This window comes from Puntigrus tetrazona, chromosome 20, assembly GCF_018831695.1.
Source record: "Puntigrus tetrazona isolate hp1 chromosome 20, ASM1883169v1, whole genome shotgun sequence".
NCBI lineage: Eukaryota > Metazoa > Chordata > Actinopteri > Cypriniformes > Cyprinidae > Puntigrus > Puntigrus tetrazona.
This window is the reverse complement of record NC_056718.1, coordinates 21,664,986-21,685,050: the sequence shown is the minus strand read 5'-3', so window position 1 is coordinate 21,685,050 and position 20,065 is coordinate 21,664,986. Positions and strand designations below refer to the sequence as shown.

Below are 20,065 nucleotides of genomic sequence, written 5' to 3'. Positions count from 1 at the left end.
GCTAAGGACTTCTTTTGATCATCTTTAAAGGTTACTTTTTTGATATTTTGTTTTTTTTTTGCACCCTCAGAGTTGCATCTCGGCACAATATTGTCATATTCTAACAAACCATGCATCAGAACTTACTTATGCAGCTTTTAGAAGAGATATACATATCAAAAAAATGACTGGTGGTCCAGTCACAACTATGCTAGTAGTGTTAGTGTACACAATAAATGATATACACATGCACTGAACACTGATTCTTTAATAATTTAGCTGAAGCTGTCGTAATTTTGACCTCACAAACTCAAAAATACAAACTTCCCAGGAGACCTTGAACGTACCAAATCACACAAGTGACTGAGAGAGTATGCTGCGCTCTATTCAGTGCTGATAAGAGGCTGAATGTCACGTCTCTCTAGTTTCAGAGGATCCTTCCTGATCTTTCTTAGCAGTAATCACATAGTCTAGAGACCTCCGTAATGAGACACGTTTGCTCTCTGTCTCTCTTCCAGATGAGGATGTTAGATAGTTGTCCATAATCATGCTTTTTAACATTTTTATGAAAACCGTTTAAAAATAAAACAATAATAAATTGTTAGCTGGGACTTTTTTATCTCACAGTTGCAAGTTAATATATCAAAAGAGGGAAAAAAAATGTGAGATTTAATTTAATTAAGAGATATAAACTTCAAAGCTGAAATAAACTCATGTTAGGAAAGGTTTTGTACTGTATATACTGCATAAGAATACTGTATTAAGAATCCTGACTTTATTCTCACAATTTTGAGTTATAAACCTATTCAGAGAACTTAGATATGAAGTTGCAGTTATTTTTACTTTTTATCATAAACAAGGTTTGATCTGATGTTTTCTTCTCTTTATTTTAGTCCAGATGACGAGCACAGCACGTGTGCATGGTGTTTTATTTATTAATGCAAACAGAATCATCTATAAATAAAGCTGCACGCATCTCATCTGCGTCCATGCTTAGAGGTCAAATGAGCAGCATGCCATAAAACTAAAATTACGGTAAGAATAATGTCACAGAGAGACGGGAGGAGTTTTACTCACTGGCGTCGGCGTCCGTGGTTCCTCTCATGGGGGTTCAGGGACCCCAGGAGTGTGTGTGACATGAAACGTGGCCCTCAAACATCAATCGTGACCTCAAACCTTTTACCTCAGACATTCAGAAAACTCTTCTTCAAGTAAAGCCGTTTGGTCTGTGTAGTCACTTCAAGGACAGAAACTGTGTGTGTGTGTGTGTGTGTAAGGTGTCTCTGCAGCTGTAATTGTACTCCAGAGCTCTATGGTAACAGGAGGTGACAGAGAGATCAGTTACCACAGTAAAACCGTGTCATTATGATATGACCCAGTGAACACAAACTCTTTTTACCTGCTAGACACTTTCATCACACTTGTCATCCTCAAACGGGATTTCTAAACACTAAAGCAACAGAGTTTAACCCCATTACTGGTGTTTCGGGAGATCACAGATTATTATGTGCAGTATAATTTTATTTCTTTAAAATGTTATAAAAACATTTTATATATATATATATATATATATATATATATATATATATATATATATATATATATATATATATATATATATATATATAAAAATTTTTAAACTAAGCAGAAAAAATATAAAAAAAAAAAAAATATATATAAATATAATATATATATATATATATATATATATATATATATATATATATATATTTTTTTTTTTTTAAACTAAGCAGAAGGAAATATATTGCACATCAGAAACATTGACGTGTTTGGTAATAAAACAGCAACTTCTATTAGCGTTATACTAAACAAGCACGTTTAACTAAAACCATAAATAAACAAATTACTGAAATAACTTACATAAAAGCTAATTTCATAACAAACTAGCTCATTAATTAAGAATACTTCACCAAAAGTAAAATAAAAATGAAAAATATAAAAGAAATTATAATTTTAAATATTTTTAGAAACGCTATAATACAAAAAATATAGAACTTAACTATAAAAAATCTAATTTAAACTAATATGAAAATATAAAAAATTATTAAAATTCAAAATAACAAAACAATATAATAGTAAGCATTTATATATATATATATATATATATATATATATATATATATATATATAAATCATAAAAAAACATCAAGATGACATTCATTTTGATGTAGTGGCATATTTTCACCACTAGAGATTAACGTATAAATTAGTATGAACTTCGCCAAACATGTCTCCGCAGTCTTCGTGATGACAAACAGATGTAGAGAAATACACAATTGAACTAAACTAATCATCATTTCAGTGATTTTGTAAACAAGTTCGCCTTATTTACGAATCGCATGTACTAGTAATTTCATCAAGTATTAAACTGAAATATTCATGAGACAATCAGTCTGCTGACATATGATCAGATTTAAGAGGCCACTGGATGAGTCAGTTCCCGATGTTAAGACGCTCCCTATATCAAAGCGAGGCGATTTCATTTATCATGACGCTGAAATGCTAATCCATTAATTCCCTGCTCAGCATTCATGTTTCGCCCGGCTGCGTCCGACACGTCGAGGCTTTATTAGTGAATTAATGCACTCCAGGATAAAATCATCTGCAGATGTAATTAATCACAAACCGACTCACTTACAGCCTGACAGAAAGCAGCGCTATGAGCTCTTCTCCTCTCAGCGGTGCTGTTTGCTAAATCAACCAGCAACATTCGCTTTTAGAATAGATTTATGACTGCAAATAATGATGTACACGCATAAATCATGTACATTAAACACCGCAATATTAGGCCTACAGAAAATTCTCTCTTGTGAAACGTACATGCTAATCGTGAGGTTTATAGCCTGTATTTGGACACTTACTGTATTGTTGCAGATATGACATGTTATTCTTTTTAACAAAAATTGTCTCTCACAAAAAAAAAACTTTTCTTGTGTTATGGTAAACATATTAAAATGTCATCAAAATGGATGATAGACAATAATCAGTACATTTGTATATATAAAACGTTATGTATGAAATGGCTCAGTATTGAGTGTGTGAGTAAATGACTCTTTTTTTTTTTTTAAGTTTACATTGTATGAAATTGTACATTGCATATGTATTTAAACACAATGTATTATTTTATAGTACATAAACCAAGGTTGATTTACAAGTGACCGTCTCAGTGCATTATCCATGCACTGTAAGTGTAAGAACAATATAAAGACTTTAATATTGTGTAAAAATTATTATAAGCCACGCTTAGTATGTAACATATCACATGCATTTTCTCCAAGACTTAAAAAGGTTAAAACAAGTGACTTTTGAACAGACATGCATAACTCAAAGTCTTCAGAAAATATAAAAAAATGACTACAAAGAGATAGCGATAGTCTCAGAAATTCGGAGCAGGATCTGTCCTGCGAGCTCAACACACACACACACAGGTTTTTATTCTGTTAGCAGGGTTCTTCTAGAGTAAGCAACTTTTATCCGAGCCTCATTAATGTTTCTCAGTGAGGAGACACTAATGTGTTGATGGTTTCTGACGGCCTGTGAAATTACTCAGGTGGGGAATCTGACAGCCTGCTAATTTATCTGCATCGATTAGCTTGATTATTCATAGACATAAAGCTTCAGCAGCCATTACAATGATCTCTTTCTCCAAGAAAAAAAACATCCTACAGAAACACCCCGAGAGACGGATCTACAGACCAGTTAACTGCATGGTATCTTCCTATACCGCTCTTCTTGATCCATGGCGCATAGTAAGAACGCACCAGATCCGTGATATCTAACACAAAGTAATTATTTATTTTAATTCGCGGTATGTGAATATTTGCTAATCTCTGCGTATGCAGTCAAATGTATGTTTGCTTATATTTGTAATGCAGTACTTGATTTCAAAAGAAAACAATCAGGCTTCCGTAATCTACAGATAAATAATAGAATTCGACATTTTGTGTTTGAACACAAATGAACGTGATGCGGCTCATAAGCTGAAGAATCAGTCGGATTTTTTTTGGGCGGATATGACCGTGACCGATGTTTGCTCGGTCACGGTCAGAAGTGTTTTAATTCCCGCTGGAGAAGCATCTCTAGTCTTCGAATCGCACGCGAAAAGCACAGATGTCAGAATGAAAGTGAAGTTCACTGTTTAATGCATTGTTGTTGAACGCATTTGTCATTTTTGACATTTATTAAAAAAAAAAAAAAATGCATATAATCAATGAGACAAAATTGAGTGTCGTACAATATCCACAAACCTTCACAAGCAGAAATGGTGTAAAACACACACAACGACAAATAGTTCCTCAGAGACTGAAGGAAGATGATGTTATTCGTATTCACAGACACATTTTTCTTTATCTCAAATAGATACGTGTAGCTTGTATCTACTGTTTCCTTTGTTACGGTAAACATATTAAATGTCTGAACACCAAAAAGCCTAACTACGGAAACCCGTTTCCGCCACAGGATTAAAAAAAATAAAGGTAATTATATCTAACCAAGTCTGACTTTTCTCCCAGGATTGTGAAATATAAACGTCAAAGAAAGAAAAAAAATATGATATGCATATTATGTTTACCATGAAAAATTAACTCGTTATAGAGTGTTATACAGTGCATTTTAAAAGTCGCTATTTTTGCAAGTTTATATCTTGCAATAATGACTTAGTTTATACTTTGCAATTCAGGCTTGTCCATATGCAGCTGTGAGTTAATGTCACGCGATTCTGGGAAAAAAGTCAGAATTGAGAGATAGAAAAGTAAATCGAATAACATTCAGTTGTTGCATTAGAAGATAATTTCACATCTCGGTGAATGAGCTGAGAACAGATATTACTATGGCTTTTCTTTTCTGTCACTGACTGAGCAAGAACCTTCCTGTCTGGCAAATTAAAAGGTTTATGTGGTAAAACATGGCATTTATGGAATAAATAAAAGCTGCAATCACCTTTAGTTGTGCAGATCTAAATACAAGCGTCTGAAGACAAAAAAAAAATCCTTCATTATGTTATCTATTATGCTAATCATCTCACCTTTTCAGTAGAAGTGCTTTGGGGTCTGTTTGATGTTTCTACACTTAACTTCTGTTCATCTGTATGTTATATTTCTGCATCTCTGAGTCCTTTTAATTTAAATTCTGCAGTAGTTTTTTTCTTCATATCTGCGTGAGGAGAGCAATTACTGACTACTAATATTTGGCAATGCTGATGCTCTCTACTGTGATAAAGCTCTTATGAAAACTGAAAATTTTTTTTTTTTTTTTTTTTAAATAAGTCTTCAATAACTTAACTTGATAAATAAAATGCAAACAATAAACACCTTCAAGATTAAAATGTAGTTTCTCCAATAATTTAACAATATTTATTCCAGCACTCGCTCGTTAATGTCTGGGCTCACTTTTATGCTCACCAAGGCTGCATTTATTTGATCAAAATCTGCAATATTGTGAAATAATATTACAATTAAAAAATGACTGCTTTGTATCTGAATATATTTAAAAATGTAATGTATTCCTGCTGAAGTTTCAGAGTCGCACGATCCTTAAGAAATCATTTAATATGCTGATTTGTAGCTTAAGAAATTTCCTATGTTGAAAACATTATATTTTGTTGAAACCATAATGCGTTTTGGATCCTTTGATAACCAGAAAGTAAAAAAAAGAAATATGAATTTTTGTAGCATTATAGAAGTATTTACCGTCACTTTTGATCAATTGAATGCATCCTTGTGCAATAAAATTATGAATTTCCTAAAAAATAATGATAATTTTAAACAGTATGTATATTTGATACTTCATTTTTTAGTTTTCTCTGATCCTCAGCTATATGAAACAAACTGTATTTGTCTGAGAACATCCTGTATTATTGTTATGTGTCATGACAATGACGAGCGCCTTTTGTTTTCCCTGGATCCGTGAATAATCCTTCATCCAGTCGTGTGCTGGAGGGGCGTGTTTGACGGTCCAATCAGGTGAAGGATCAGACATTTGCCTCCAGAAGTTCCAGGAAGAGTTTGTGCATGGGAACGCGTCCATCCTGCTTGATGCTGCAGAAATGCCTCACGGCTTTGGCGGAGGTCTGGCGGAGGAGTGGAAGGGTCATGATGAGTTTCCCCGCCCGTCGGGGGTCTTCCCTGTGATGGACACACTCGTAATCCAGAAGAGCTTCATGGAGAGAGTCCTGAAGACCCTGAACGGCCTCCACGTCCTCTATATGCATCGAGTCTGAGGGAATCAAAACATCATGGGACTGCATTTCATTCAAACGTACTGACTGCAAATAATGCATGTGTTGCTATTAGCCATTTTTGCACCAACATTCATTTAAAAAAAAAAATAGTTCAATAAAAATGTAAATTTGTTATAGATGAGTTAGTTTCGTCATGGGGATAGATTTGGAGAAATTTAGCATTGCATCACTTGCAGCGAATGGGTGCCGTCAGAATGGGAGCAGCTGATAAAAACATCACAGTAATCCAGATCACTCCAGCCCATCAGTTAATATCTTGTGTTAATAAATCCATAAACTAAATCCATAAACATCCACTTTAAACTCCTGGCCATCTGTAATACCGCTACATCCGAACATATTTGTTTAGGACCGTTTTAATTTGTGCAAATTTCTCTCTTTATTCAAACAAGACAAATTTTTCACCGGAGGAAGCAATACCATGGACAGAGGACTCACTTTTTCACCTTAATTTTGGATTTGTTTTTTAAGAACATTCGGCTTTTCAAGAAATAATGATGGTCTGGAGTGATGTGGATTCCTTGTGGATACTTGTGATGTTTTTTTTTTTTATCAGATGTTTGATAGCCATTTAGTTCAATTGGTGAGCAAGTGATGTAATGCTGCATTTCTTCAAACCTTTTCCTATGAAAAAACTAACTCATCTACATCTTGGCCTGAGGGGGGAGTATATTTTCAGAAACTTCCATTTCCCAGCTATTCCTTTATTTGATTTATTAACGCCATACCAGCATCAAGGCTATTTTGAACTATTCCTAATTTTCTGTGCAGGTATCTGTATCTTTACCTGAGTTGGCGAGAGCGATGGCTTTCAGAGTGACAAACTCTTCTTTCTCCAGCCTCATGGACCTGTACCTGCTCACCAGCTGTAATATGGCCTTGTGGAGCTCCAGCAGACCTGCTGATTTGGCCTGTTCAGCATCCATGATGTAATCGTCCGCAAACACCAGCTTGTCCTCGCAGGGCAGCGAGCGGAAAGCCACGCGCAGGACGAGGATCTCCATCCAGGCGCTCTGCAGGAGGCTCATCTGATCAGACAGACAGAGGCTGGAGAAACCTGCAGGAGTGATGGAGAGACTGATCAGACAAAAAACAACAAACTAAATAAACTTATGATCCACACGATTGGCTGAAGGAATAATAAAAGCCCCTAAATATCAAAAACAAACAACTCGGATAAATAACCAAGTAAACTACTACACAAAGAAAGCAAACACTTATACAAGTAAATAGTTACAGATACCTAAATATGTATACAAACAACTAAATAAGTAAATAATCGGTTAAATAACTAACCGAACAGTTAAATAACCCATTACCCAAATATCTAATTTTCTGAACAACACAAAATAATCACATATCTGTCTAAACAAAGACCTAATTCCCTAAACAACAAAAATAACTAATCATGACCTAAAAAAAGAAAATTATCAGATAACTAAATCAGCTATACTTGTCAACTAAACAAGTAATACTAAACATCTAAATAAGTAAATCAGATACATAGCTAAATAAATAACCAACCGCATAAAGCCAAAATAAACAATGAATGACCTAAAAAAAACAATAGGATAACCTAAATAAATAACCAGTCACATAAATATGCAAAACAAACTATTTCCTAAACAACTAAATAAACTATTAATAATTTAATAATGAACTTACAAATAAATAGCTTAATTGATTAAATCAATATTCAAGCTAAACGAGAAAAACGAAAACAAACTAAATAAGATAAACAAAACCAAGTACTAATCAACATAATTATCTAAATATACAACAAATTAACACCTAAATGATCAGCCAATTACATAATTGTCTAAACAATAAACTAATTCAAATGAATAAACAACTAAAGCAAATCATCATGCACGCAAAGAGCTAATTAACGCAAAATTAATAGTTCAATATATAATCAAATACCTATAGATGTAAAATAAATAAATCAGCCGAATACCTAAACAACTAATCCTTCAATTAACCAAACTACTAATCAGCTAAATAAGAAATACCAAATAATCGGCTAACTAACAATCACCTGACTAGTTTTCTAATCATCTAATCTGATAATAACCACATAATAGCCTAAATTACTAGCTATATAACAACTTGTCAGTGTAGCAACTAAATAGACAAATAATTTTAATCCTAAGTAAGTAAATAAATAACTGCCTCTGAGATGTTGAAGCAGATGAATGAAAATGACCTTTAAATGTGAGCTAATTTGACACTGGACTCTGACCTCTGTTAGAAAGGAAAGCTTCTCTGTGTTTGACAGAGGTTTGTCCCTGAAGAACAGCGTCAATGACGGACCGATCTCTCTCATTCACGTTCTCTCACACTTAATTAAAAAGCCAGTGATTAGTTTGGCGTGGCGAGGGAGGACAGCAGCCATCACTGATGCTTATCAGGGGCCGTAATGACTGCTATCTCTGGCTGCTCTCCTCCTGAGTGACGTTCATTAGCTGATTGGATCTCGGAGCCGATCGATCGCGGGCTGAATGAAGCAGCGCTCAGTTCACGCTGAGCTCCGTATCGACGTCTGGGAAACGTGTTAACGGAATCAAAGGGCCCTCGTGACACTCGAACAACGCAAATAAAACAACCCCAGAGCCATTTAAATCAGCAATGTCCTCTTCTATTGTACGTCCGGCTTCAGACGCCGCGGAAAAGACAATGCTGCTGTCACACACTGTTGACGTGAACACACACAACTGCTCCTGTGTATGTAAAACGCACTCGCGCGGTTATGTTGTGTGATGCTTTTTGCGCTGTACAAACTGTGTGTTCTAACGCGAACCCTAAACGCAAGCCTCACAGAAAACATTCTGCTTTTTTTTTTTTTTTTTTTTTTTTCAAAAACACTATTTAGTATGATTCATGAGGTCAAACATTGCAGGTTTCATTATCATTGTATGGAGATTTCATTCTCACAATGTAGGGTGTATCAGGACAATACACACACACACACACACACACACACACACATATATATATATATATATATATATATATATATATATATATATATATATATATATATGTGTGTGTGTGTGTGTATATATATATTTTTTTTTTTTTTTTTTGTATATATATATATATATATATATAAAAAAGCGATAAAAAAACCAACAAAAAAATATATATATATATATATATATATATGTGTATATATATATATATATATATATATATATATATATATATATATATATATATATATATATTTTTTTTTTTTTTTTTTTTTATGTATACACACACACGTATATAATATATATATATTGTTTTTATAGTAAATTTTTAACTATTGTTTTAAAGTATAGACCTGGCAATATTGTCCTAGTTTTATATACCACTTTTTTAACATTTTATGTAAAAGAGTTGAATGGTTCTTGCACAAACTCTTTAAAAAGAAAAGTTTTTTTATTATAATAATGTGCAGATTTTTTGTTTATTTGTTTTACAGTTTATTTACCAAGTGAATTTTTTAAAGAAGGTTTAGATATTTTTGATACTTGCAAACTAAAAAATGTTGATTTGATTTTGTGCATTTCATGCCATAATTTATGTAGTCAATATGATTAACCTCTTTTTTTTAACAAAACAACAGAAGTCTTTTGCATGTCCTTGTGCAGATACATTTGGAATATTCATTCACATTCTCTCAAATGAGACAAATTGTGTTTATTTACCAAATACTGTAATCTAGTGCACAAAGCTATGGCATATAATCAGTCACATGTTATGGAGAATCACACACACACCTGGTTTTGTGGTTTGTTTTGTAAGCATTACTACAGAGGTCAGTATCAACACAAAAACAGGTGCTGCCCAGTTCTGTGTGTGTGTGTGTGTGTGTGTACACTGAGTGTATACAGTTGTAAAACTGAGCTAAATCTGGCGAAACATATGAAAACGAGGGCAGAGGACATCCTCATAAAATGATTGATGAATAAAGCAAACGTGTTAGTATGTAGTAAATACATACGACTTAATGACAACAGAAGTCTATGAACAATCCTCATTGAGAGCTGCTAAAGGAAAATGTCTTGAGGACAATTCCTCTAAAAAAAAAAAAAAAAAAAGGGTCAGAAGAGCCATTTTCCCAGGCCAGGATTTCTATATTGCCTAAAATATGTAGCTTTTGGCTTTGTTTGCATGCAGCCCGATCGGTTTATGACATTGGTTCCTTATGTTTTAAAAAAATGCGAGGGAACTTTGAATCAAAGCAATACAGAAATCTTGACAAGGACACGTCCTAGAAAAAAAGGCTTTTCCCTTATCTAAAACATCTCATTTATCTAACATTCCGGTGTCACAGAATTTTTGTGTGTGTGTGTGTGTGTGTGTGTTGTTAGGTTACACAGAAATGCATCCGAACTAACAGCACTTTATCTCTGTGTATCCTAAAACAAATGGCAGATAATATGCATGTGTGTGTGTGTTTGTGTAATTGAAGTCTCTTTGGTCTGTTAGTACCTGGTATGTTTTTGGCCCAGCTGATGTTAAGCACCAGCTCTCTGTCGGCGAGGTCACACAGGGTCGTTAGGGCTTTGATGTCACTGTCGGGAAGGGCGGGGTCAGGCATGGCACACACCTTCTCTGGCTCCGCCCCCAACAGCAGGGTCACTACCTTATTCTCCCCCAGAGTGCTGCAGGATGCTAACAGAAACCAACACAGAATATTAACACATCCGTTTCCCCAGACATGTCCTGGACCGATTTCTAAATTGCCTAAATGTTCAGGTTTTGGCTTTGTTTTCTGCTGACATGCTCTCTATAGTCCTCATACATTATAAACACAAATATGCATTACTTACAAACAACTTTTCAGTCATTCATTCATGCATTAATGCTCGCCCATGTTTTCAGCACAGCTGGTTCTATAAGTATTTTTTCTATTCATTTTTCGTATTGGGATTTTTTTAAAAATGCTAAAGCAAATAACCAAGCCAATCACAATATTACAAACTTTAGTTTGAAGCACAAAATATCTTAAAATCAAACAAAAAGGTACTGTCTACTCTTCGCCATTAATGAGGGAAAGAACTACAATCCCATGAGCCATTGCAATAAGGTCTCAAAGTCCAATACAGGAAAGCTTTCTCCCTTCTGGTATTGCGTATAAATTTAAGAAATATAAACTGAACTAAGATTAATATAAATAAAGTATCTATAAATATATAAGTATATATAAATTAACAAAACAACATAAATGCAGAATATATACTTATATATACTATATATATATACACTATATATATATAGTGGTGAACATTTGAAGCGGATCAAAAAAGTTAGACAAGTTAACACTAAGATGAATGCATTCTGATTTTAAAACATGTTGTAATAATGCAAACTGATGGCTTCAACAAAAGCATACACCATCAATTAATAACCTCGGAGCACATAGTAGGTACATTTTTGGGGGTTAATAAGGTATTGTTAAAAATCCATTTCCCTATGAAGCCTAAATTTTAGTCAATTTAGAAATCCTGGCCACGTTTACTAAGAGCCGCAGTGCGCTTCTTACGTTGTTTTCTGTGAGGTTGCTGTACACTGAAGAAGACGCTGGAATCAGAGTCGATTCTCCTCTTATATTTCTGTCTTCCTCCTCTCACCCGGTCCAAACGCACACCTGAGTCACACACACACACACACACATATAGATAGACTCTGGGGTGAGAAAAACAACTTGCTCATTATGTCAAAAAAAAGAGCTTGACTGAAATAAACAGCTGCATGAAACTGGCTTTTATACATTTTTGGCAGCACTTTTAAAAAAAGCAGGTGCACTGAAATAAAATCAGGCCAGCAATAATGCGACTCCACACCTGCACTAATATAACGGTCTTCGCCTATTTGCTGACTGCGTGTAATTATTATTTTTACGGTTGTGTTTGTGAAAGCGCTTGAGTACAGCTGCATATTTAAGAAGCCCGTGATATATGTGTGCTTAATCTCAGACACTTTCATAGCAAAACAAATCACGAGAACCTGCATGGAGTGTCATTCGTGTTATTTATCGCACTGCATGTAGCGAATCTCACAAAACCTGTCAAGAACATGGCCAAATAAAATGCAAAAATTATAGTTAGGATTTGATGACAATTGGGTATATTTAAAATCACAGTTCTCAGAACAAAATAAAGTAAATCAGGATTGATTTTCTTTGGATTCTGTGAGATTTTTGTTAGATTCATTAACATACACACACACACGTTGCATTTGTGGTTTATGAGGACTCTCCATAGGCGTGATGGTTTTTATATATATATATTACTATACTTTATACTATGTGCTATTGTACTACACCTAAACCTACCCCTTAAAGGAAACATTTTTAGATTTTCATTTTTTAGTGTCCTCATAAAACACCTTCAAATTGTAGTACCTCTGTCATAACACGTTTGTGCCCCCATAAACCTCAAATACCAACACACACACACACACACCTTCTCGCAGCATTCCCACGGACAGACACTTAGTGAAGCGGCAGGCCTGACAGGACTTCCTCCTTCTTTTAGTGATCTCACAGTCTCTGCTGACCGAACAACTGTACTCGATATTTCCTGACAGACACAAAAACAAAATCATTGTCATCAAAATATTCATCAAGCAATAACTGTGTACCAAGCACATACAGACACACTTTCCCTGAGCAACTAACTAGAAAAGCTGCATTTATTGTATTACAAAATGCAGAAAGCAGTAATATTTATTGCTGTAATATTTATCAATATTTAAAAGTGTAAGTTATTCCTTTATATCATTCTAATTTGCTGATTTACTGCTCAAGATATATTTCTGATAATTATCAATCCTGAAAACACTAATATACATAATATATGTGTGTGTACTGTAAATATACATACATACATATATATATATATATATATATATATATATAGTAGTACACACATATATATATATATATTAGTTCTAATATATATATATATATATATATATATATATATATATATATATATATATATATATATATATATATATATATACTCATATATATAATTTGGTTTTTTTTTTTTTGTTTTTATTGTCTAGATGCCAAAGCAGCATCGTTTTCATTTAGGTACTAAAATAACAACTAAATTACTAAATAAAAATACCAAACATTAAAATGAGACTAATAAAAATTACAAAAAACAGAACATTTCAAAACCTTACACCAAAAACAGAAAATATCAAATGTCATTCAAAATAATTACAAAATCAATATCTATACACTTTCTATTTTAACTTTTTTAACTTCATAAAACATTTTGTAAATCATTTTAAACGTTTTTTTATTATTTATTAAAATGACTTTTTAAATGTATTTTATTTCCTTTTATGTAGATTTTGACTTACCACTGTGTATAAAATGTGCTAAATAAATAAATAAACTTGCCTCGCCTTCCTAAACAACGCTAAAGGATGGACACACAAACACAGATCTGACTGGTGTCCTGACCTTGAATGGTGCGTTTGAAGAAAGCTTTGCAGGCCTCGCAGGAAGCCACTCCGTAGTGAAAACCGGACGCAACGTCTCCGCACACGAGGCACAGGCGTTTGGGACCCGAGCTCAGCGCGTATCCGCTCTTCTCCTGCGCTTCCTCCAGCAGCCTGCAGGGGGCGCCGGGACGCCTCAGATCCACCTCCGCCGCAGGAGAGTCCAGGCCTGTCGGCTTCCCTTTAGTTACTGAACTGTAGCTGCTCCCGGCGTCCGACGACGCCCCGGGACTGTGCTGGGTCAGACTGTCCGACAGAGAAGAAGGGCTCGACGGCTCCGTCTTGATGAAGGCGGGACAGTGTCCGTCGATCGACATCATGTCCAGAAAGCTTTGAAAATCAAGAGAATGATGAGAGTTAAGGAGAGGAGAGAAATGCATGTCTGTATTATCTGTGCAATAACGCACTGCAATGTGAGATATGCAGTAAAATGCTGCATTAAAAACAAGTTAACTAAGGAAATTTAATTTTATAAATTCTGTAATTCTGTAAGCGTCATTTGTTAATTGTAGTATATGCATTAACTAACACGAACAAGCAATGAACAATCCATTTATTACAGTATTTATTTATCTTTGTTAACGATGTTTCATAAAACACAATCATTCATTGTAAGTTGCCTTAAGTACCTTTTATAACATTTGCATTTCATTAAATGCCGGGGTCACTCATACTTCATTAAAGCAATAACAGACATTTAATTTGGGAAAATACATAATACCACAAACAGTTTTAATGCTGATTTATTGGCAATCTAAGGGTGTTTCTCAGTGATACACAGAAACGTTGCGGTCAAAGCCGTGCTGTATCGGGAATAAAACACAGCTGCTGACCAATCAGAATCGAGGGATGAAACTAACCGTTTTATAATTAATATTAACAAACACAGCTTGCGATTTTATTAATGCATTAGTAAATGTTGAAAACAGCATTAACTAAGATAAAATAATAAATGCTGTAGAAGTATACATTTCTGAGTTCATGTTAAGTAATGTTGATAAATATAATGAACCTTGTTGTGTTACCAAAAATTCTAACCTTATAAATAATATTAAAATATGCATATAATTTTACCGCATAATACCGTACAAAATTATAATTCATAAGTCAAACTCTGTATTAAAGTAAAGACGTATATTTTACAGTGAATTATAGTTATTTCCGATTTAATGGCAAATTATTTTTATAATAATAAGGTTTGAGGTTAGATATATTTTTATACGTATTTATCTATCTATTCATTCATTTGGGCACATTGAATTAACTAAAAATAGAGATATTTAAAATATTACAGACTGTTTTTCTTTCAAATAAATGCTTTTTAATTATTATCAAATAATTAAAAATATGAATAGGCTCTATTAAGCAGCACAACTGTTTTTACCGCTGATCATTTGAAATGTTTTTTGAGCAGCAAATCAGCATATCAGGATGATTTCTGAAAACTCAGCCTTGCATGCAGCAATAAACGACTTTTTAAATTATATTACCATAAAAAAACAGCTATTTTAAATTGTAATAATATTTCACATTATTACTATGCGGCCTTGGTGAGCATAGACGTCTTTCAAAACCATTAAAAAAAAACCCTTACCAACCCCAAACTCTTGTTTGTTTAGTGTCTAAACAGCATTAAAACTAATAGCCGTAAAAGCATTATTTTAACATCACGTGTATTACCCCGATGTCCTTGTGCAGGTCACACTGTGCATGTTCTACAAGTTGTTTATGCTTATAATGTCTGTATTTTTATTAGTCACGGTTCACGCAAAGACAGATTTGACGAACCTCACGCCACATGTATTGTGAATTTACCAGGATTTTTTTTTTTTTTCGGTTGCGTGAATCCCTGAAATGAGCTCCAATCTGACAGAACAGCAATTTAATGTTTTTTTTTTTTTTTTTATCAGCACAACTATATTTCCCACTGTGTCAGAAGTAATGTTTACAGCACACACACAGCACCTAAACACACCTGTTTTTATCACTCCATCTCTCACACACAGCGGCCAGTAACGTGATCCTAAAGCCCATCAGGGTTTTTGTCTGGGATCCAGAGGAATTACCTGTGACTCCATCACACATCTCAAATCCTATTGCTGTAAGACGGCCGGTGAACGCTGCCAGAACGTGTGCTTATTAAAGCGCTCTGCTTCGATTCTTACGTAAATATACAGCAGGATTACAGTTGTGATTTTTCCATAGTTTCTCAACTCTTTCAAAGTGTAGGGAAGATCGCTGCGCTCCTCGCAGCAGTCATTTGCTCTGTTCACAACGAAGATTGATCAATAAGGGTGCATTACATATTCTTCCAATCAACATATTGATTTCTGGGTCCTTTAAAGCATGATGGCTTCTAAAAAAAAAAAAAAAAAAAACCTTGAGGACCATCATCTGGTGCTTTTAAGCACCCAGAAACCAAGAGGATTAAGAATAAAAAGTCATGGTAAACTTAAACAGGTTCTCTTGTTATATTATTTTAGCTGATGCGATGATGGACAGGTTGCAAGTGGAATGTGCATCTAAAAAAAATTGCATTAAAATATTAATAAGTTGTTTGTTCAGTCAACTGTTTTATATTTCGTAGTCAAACTGATCGATCTAAACATTTTTTTTAAAGATCGGTCTTTCGTGATCATGTGTGCATTAAGTTTTACTCTCTATCACATTCAATCATGCATAGGCCTATTTTTCTCTTATTATAAATCCACAGAATAAATCAAACACACATCAGGTATAAGTTAAACACGTCCCCCACAAAAATATATCTCAGTAAGCACAGTTTCCACCAAAATAACTAACTACATAATATAAATGAATATGAGATCTCCTTTAATCACTCCAACAGCATTAAAGACAGTTTTTTGTTTGTTTGTTTTTTGCTATATGATCATGTATATCCTATATAAAGGGGCCTTTAGTTACAATATTTTATTTAATTAAAATATATAGGCCTAGCAAAGTTCCAGTAAAGGAACATTTAGTACAATACGACAGTATATATCGCCTAAATGACGTGCCCAGATGAATTAATAAATGTACAAGTTACTTACTTGCTCTGTTCAGAAGGGAAGGAAAAAGATTCCGGGTGATAAAACTGCACTAGATCCATTAGACAGCTAAAAATGAAACCATAACCTAAAAAACTGTGCAAAACACCGAATCTCCCTCTGCTTTTTCGTCTGAAATGTTTTAATGCATTAACGCCCGAGTGTTTCTCCTCACTGCGTTCCTGCTTCTGCAGCTCAAAAGCTAAAAACCCCGGCAGTGCTGCTTATGAATATTAAATAGGCCTGCACGTTTCGGGTTGGCCCCGCCTCGATGTCTACGTCAGCGGATAATCGACCAATGGGGGCGCGCTCCGCTGAATATTCATGAACCTTGCTCAGGTGAGAAGATGGAGTTTCGGGTTACGAGTTAAATGAAAGAAAAACGCGAAAACAAACGATATGTTCATTTCTTATCGCGAGGAACGCGACCAAACCGAAACGCTGTCGTTAATGAAGCCGTCTGCAGTGGCCTACATACATTTTAAAGGCAGTACTGAAATTTTACTGTAGACAGTGTTTTATTTTATAACCAGCTTCCAAATCCGCCATATAGTCTTAAATAAACATATATAGTACAGTGATGACGGTATCAGATGGTAATACCATTGTACTTATTGATAATTACACTGTGCATTATGTAGGCTTTATTAATATAGGCTACCAGGATAATTTGCATTGTACTTCAGGGCCCTTCCAGTAAAACCATGGTCCTAAGGGATGTGTCTGACATAAAAGTACCAAAACTAACAAAAGCGTTGCCTGAACACACAAATCTGAAGCCTACGTAAAGATTTCCACTATATTGCAATTCTCGCCTTCTCGATTTTGCATTTAAAACGAGGCACCGTCTCCTGTACAGGTAATTAGCCGAATGCTGCTGAGCAAACTTTCAAGAAACAATAAGGTGTTTATGCGAGATCAAGAGCAACTGTGCGTTTGAAACGAGAAAGCCTCCATTATTCAGGAGGTAAACAGACAGTGTTTTCAGTGGTATTAGCTGGGAAAGCCTCTGTCCACTCATGTGCTGAGAGCAAACACACGCTGAACTGAAAAACAAAAGGAGACCTCAACGCTTTCTGTGTCTATAAGTCCGACATTTACTCGATTCTCCAACTCTCTCACCACCATCATTGTCACTGCAGCAGGAAACGCTCCTCATTAAACATCCTCCTCCTCATCCCTCCAGATCTCAACTACACCCAGATCAGACAGACAGGTCTAACCACTGCATTACAGATCTCAGATCATAACAAATATTTCACAAAGAGCTCATTTCTCCCGGCATTAACTGCTGGTGTCTTTTATAACCAGAGTTATAGCGGAGTCCTGGATGCTTCATGAGAGCACAGCTGCTTATTTAGGCACCTTTACCTCGTGATATCTGGCATCCCAAAGGAATATTTCACCCAAAAATTGACATTTGCAGAAAATGTGCTCACCTTCAGGCCACAATAACATCTTGCGAACCAAAAAGCTGCAAATTCTTTAAAAGGGTGTGAAGAAAGTGAGATTTTTAACAACTGCTGTGATATATAGCGCAATTACATAATGCTTTTACCAATACAGACTGTGTTAAAGCAGCTTAGCAGTATTAAAACCGTGTTTAATAACACGAAAGCAAAACGGTACACACTCAATTTCATTTAAAATCAGTGTATAATTGTGTTACTCAGGCCTCAAACAAAAACGGAGTACGTTTCAAAAATACACTGCCACTAACCTGGCAAATCCTGTAATTAGGTCTTCATTAAAAGCATTGGTTTCCACTTTAGGCAGACTACTAACTATATGTAACTAATATACGTTAACTAATTCTCATTCATTTGCAACTACATGTCTAGTGTCCAGTTTTGTGCAACAGTCATCAGGTGGTTGGTGAAGGTACTGGACTTTCCCGTCACATTTCTATCCTCTCAACCCGTGATTATGAAATTGTGCGGCGTATCAGTGACAGTCGTTACCTGCGTGCTGAGCGTTACGTAACCCGGGTCTCAAAGTGATGAGCTGAGCAGGATTACATGCTGGATTTCCTCTGACTGAGACGATTCTCATCTCGTTTGTCTCACGCACAGAGACAGATGATGACACAGCTTTTTAACCCTCATGTTGAGTTGGACTTTCTTTTTCATGAAAGTAATTTCACGCTAACGTTATCACGCTGATCTTGCCGTGCAAAGTTACTGCATCGACTTGCTAACAACTTTGCTTTCTCTCTGTTTTATTTGATGCGGCAAAAAAAAAAACGGTAAGGCAATAAATCCCACGCTTTTTAAGAACGGAACTGTTAGTTAAGATGAATTATCAAACATAAAAAATTTACTTCAGATATAAGCAGGGACCTTTAAACACACCGTTGGTCTTTTAAAATGATAAAATCTGTATTTGTAGATGGTTTAATTGTATCTGAAATGCATCTTAAATACGTTCACGCCTAATATTTTGAAAACGGTCTTATTTCAAATAAAATTTCGTTTAAAACTAATCAGAATTTCCGTCGTCACACTGATTTTGGATGCTTTGAATAAACCTCCAACATGTCAGCTGCTAAGCAGAACAGAAGGCCGTTGAGTCTGTTGGTATAATTTTCTGCTAGATTGCACAGTTATAATTACTCTCCAGATCAGCTGTACTGATGAGACTATTGATCTGTCCACTGATAGTCATCGCAACAAACACACACGGAATATGAAATAATTGCCGTAAAACACACCCCTGAAGACAATCAACATGATAATTGAGTTTTCTCCTAATAAAGTTGTTCATCTCCCTCATGCTCTTGTAAACCCACAGGACTGATTTTCTTTAATTACAACAACAAAGGTTTAACAGACTGTCCAAGCTGTTCTTTCTATTAAAAGCCTTTGGAGGGAACGAGGACTTTTACAAAACATTCATTTGAAATCATTTCAAATATATTTGTCAAAAGTATTTAACAATCATTATATAAAAAAATTCCCTGACAACCTGAGACTGATTTCAAACTATGGAAAATGCGCTTAAATTACATATTTTGTACTTAGTCAAAAATATTCTACATTTTATGTATTTTTAGTTTTATTCATTATTAAGCACACACAAATAGTGCAAAGCTTTAGCAATTTATATTGTGTTTTTGCCATTTGTTTTTGGCCTGTATAGTTTTTATTCATTTTATTTCAGTTTTTTTTAGTTACGTCAGGTTAAACTAAATAAAAATGAGTGACGTTGCAATGGCAACTATTTTTTTATTATTATTTTATTTCAGTTAAAGTGTATTTAAATTTATTTT

General features: G+C 34.6%; 1 protein-coding gene across 2 annotated transcripts; it reads right to left on the bottom strand.

Annotated features, from left to right (window-relative positions):
* Positions 1-4,130: 4,130 nt before the first annotated feature.
* esrrgb (estrogen-related receptor gamma b) lies at positions 4,131-16,985 on the bottom strand. Of its 2 annotated transcripts, none has more exons than XM_043219512.1 (7): positions 16,801-16,985; positions 13,710-14,077; positions 12,694-12,810; positions 11,772-11,876; positions 10,718-10,900; positions 7,026-7,295; positions 4,131-6,213 (listed from the first exon to the last, which is right to left on the bottom strand). In XM_043219512.1, exons 1-7 carry the CDS (start codon positions 16,857-16,859, stop codon positions 5,969-5,971), a joined length of 1,347 nt encoding a protein of 448 aa, XP_043075447.1. In that variant the 5' UTR covers positions 16,860-16,985; the 3' UTR covers positions 4,131-5,968. The 2 variants fall into 2 exon arrangements, with proteins under 2 accessions (XP_043075447.1, XP_043075446.1); XM_043219511.1 differs by lacking the exon at positions 16,801-16,985 and adding an exon at positions 15,723-16,066.
* Between the last annotated feature and the right edge of the window lie 3,080 nt (positions 16,986-20,065).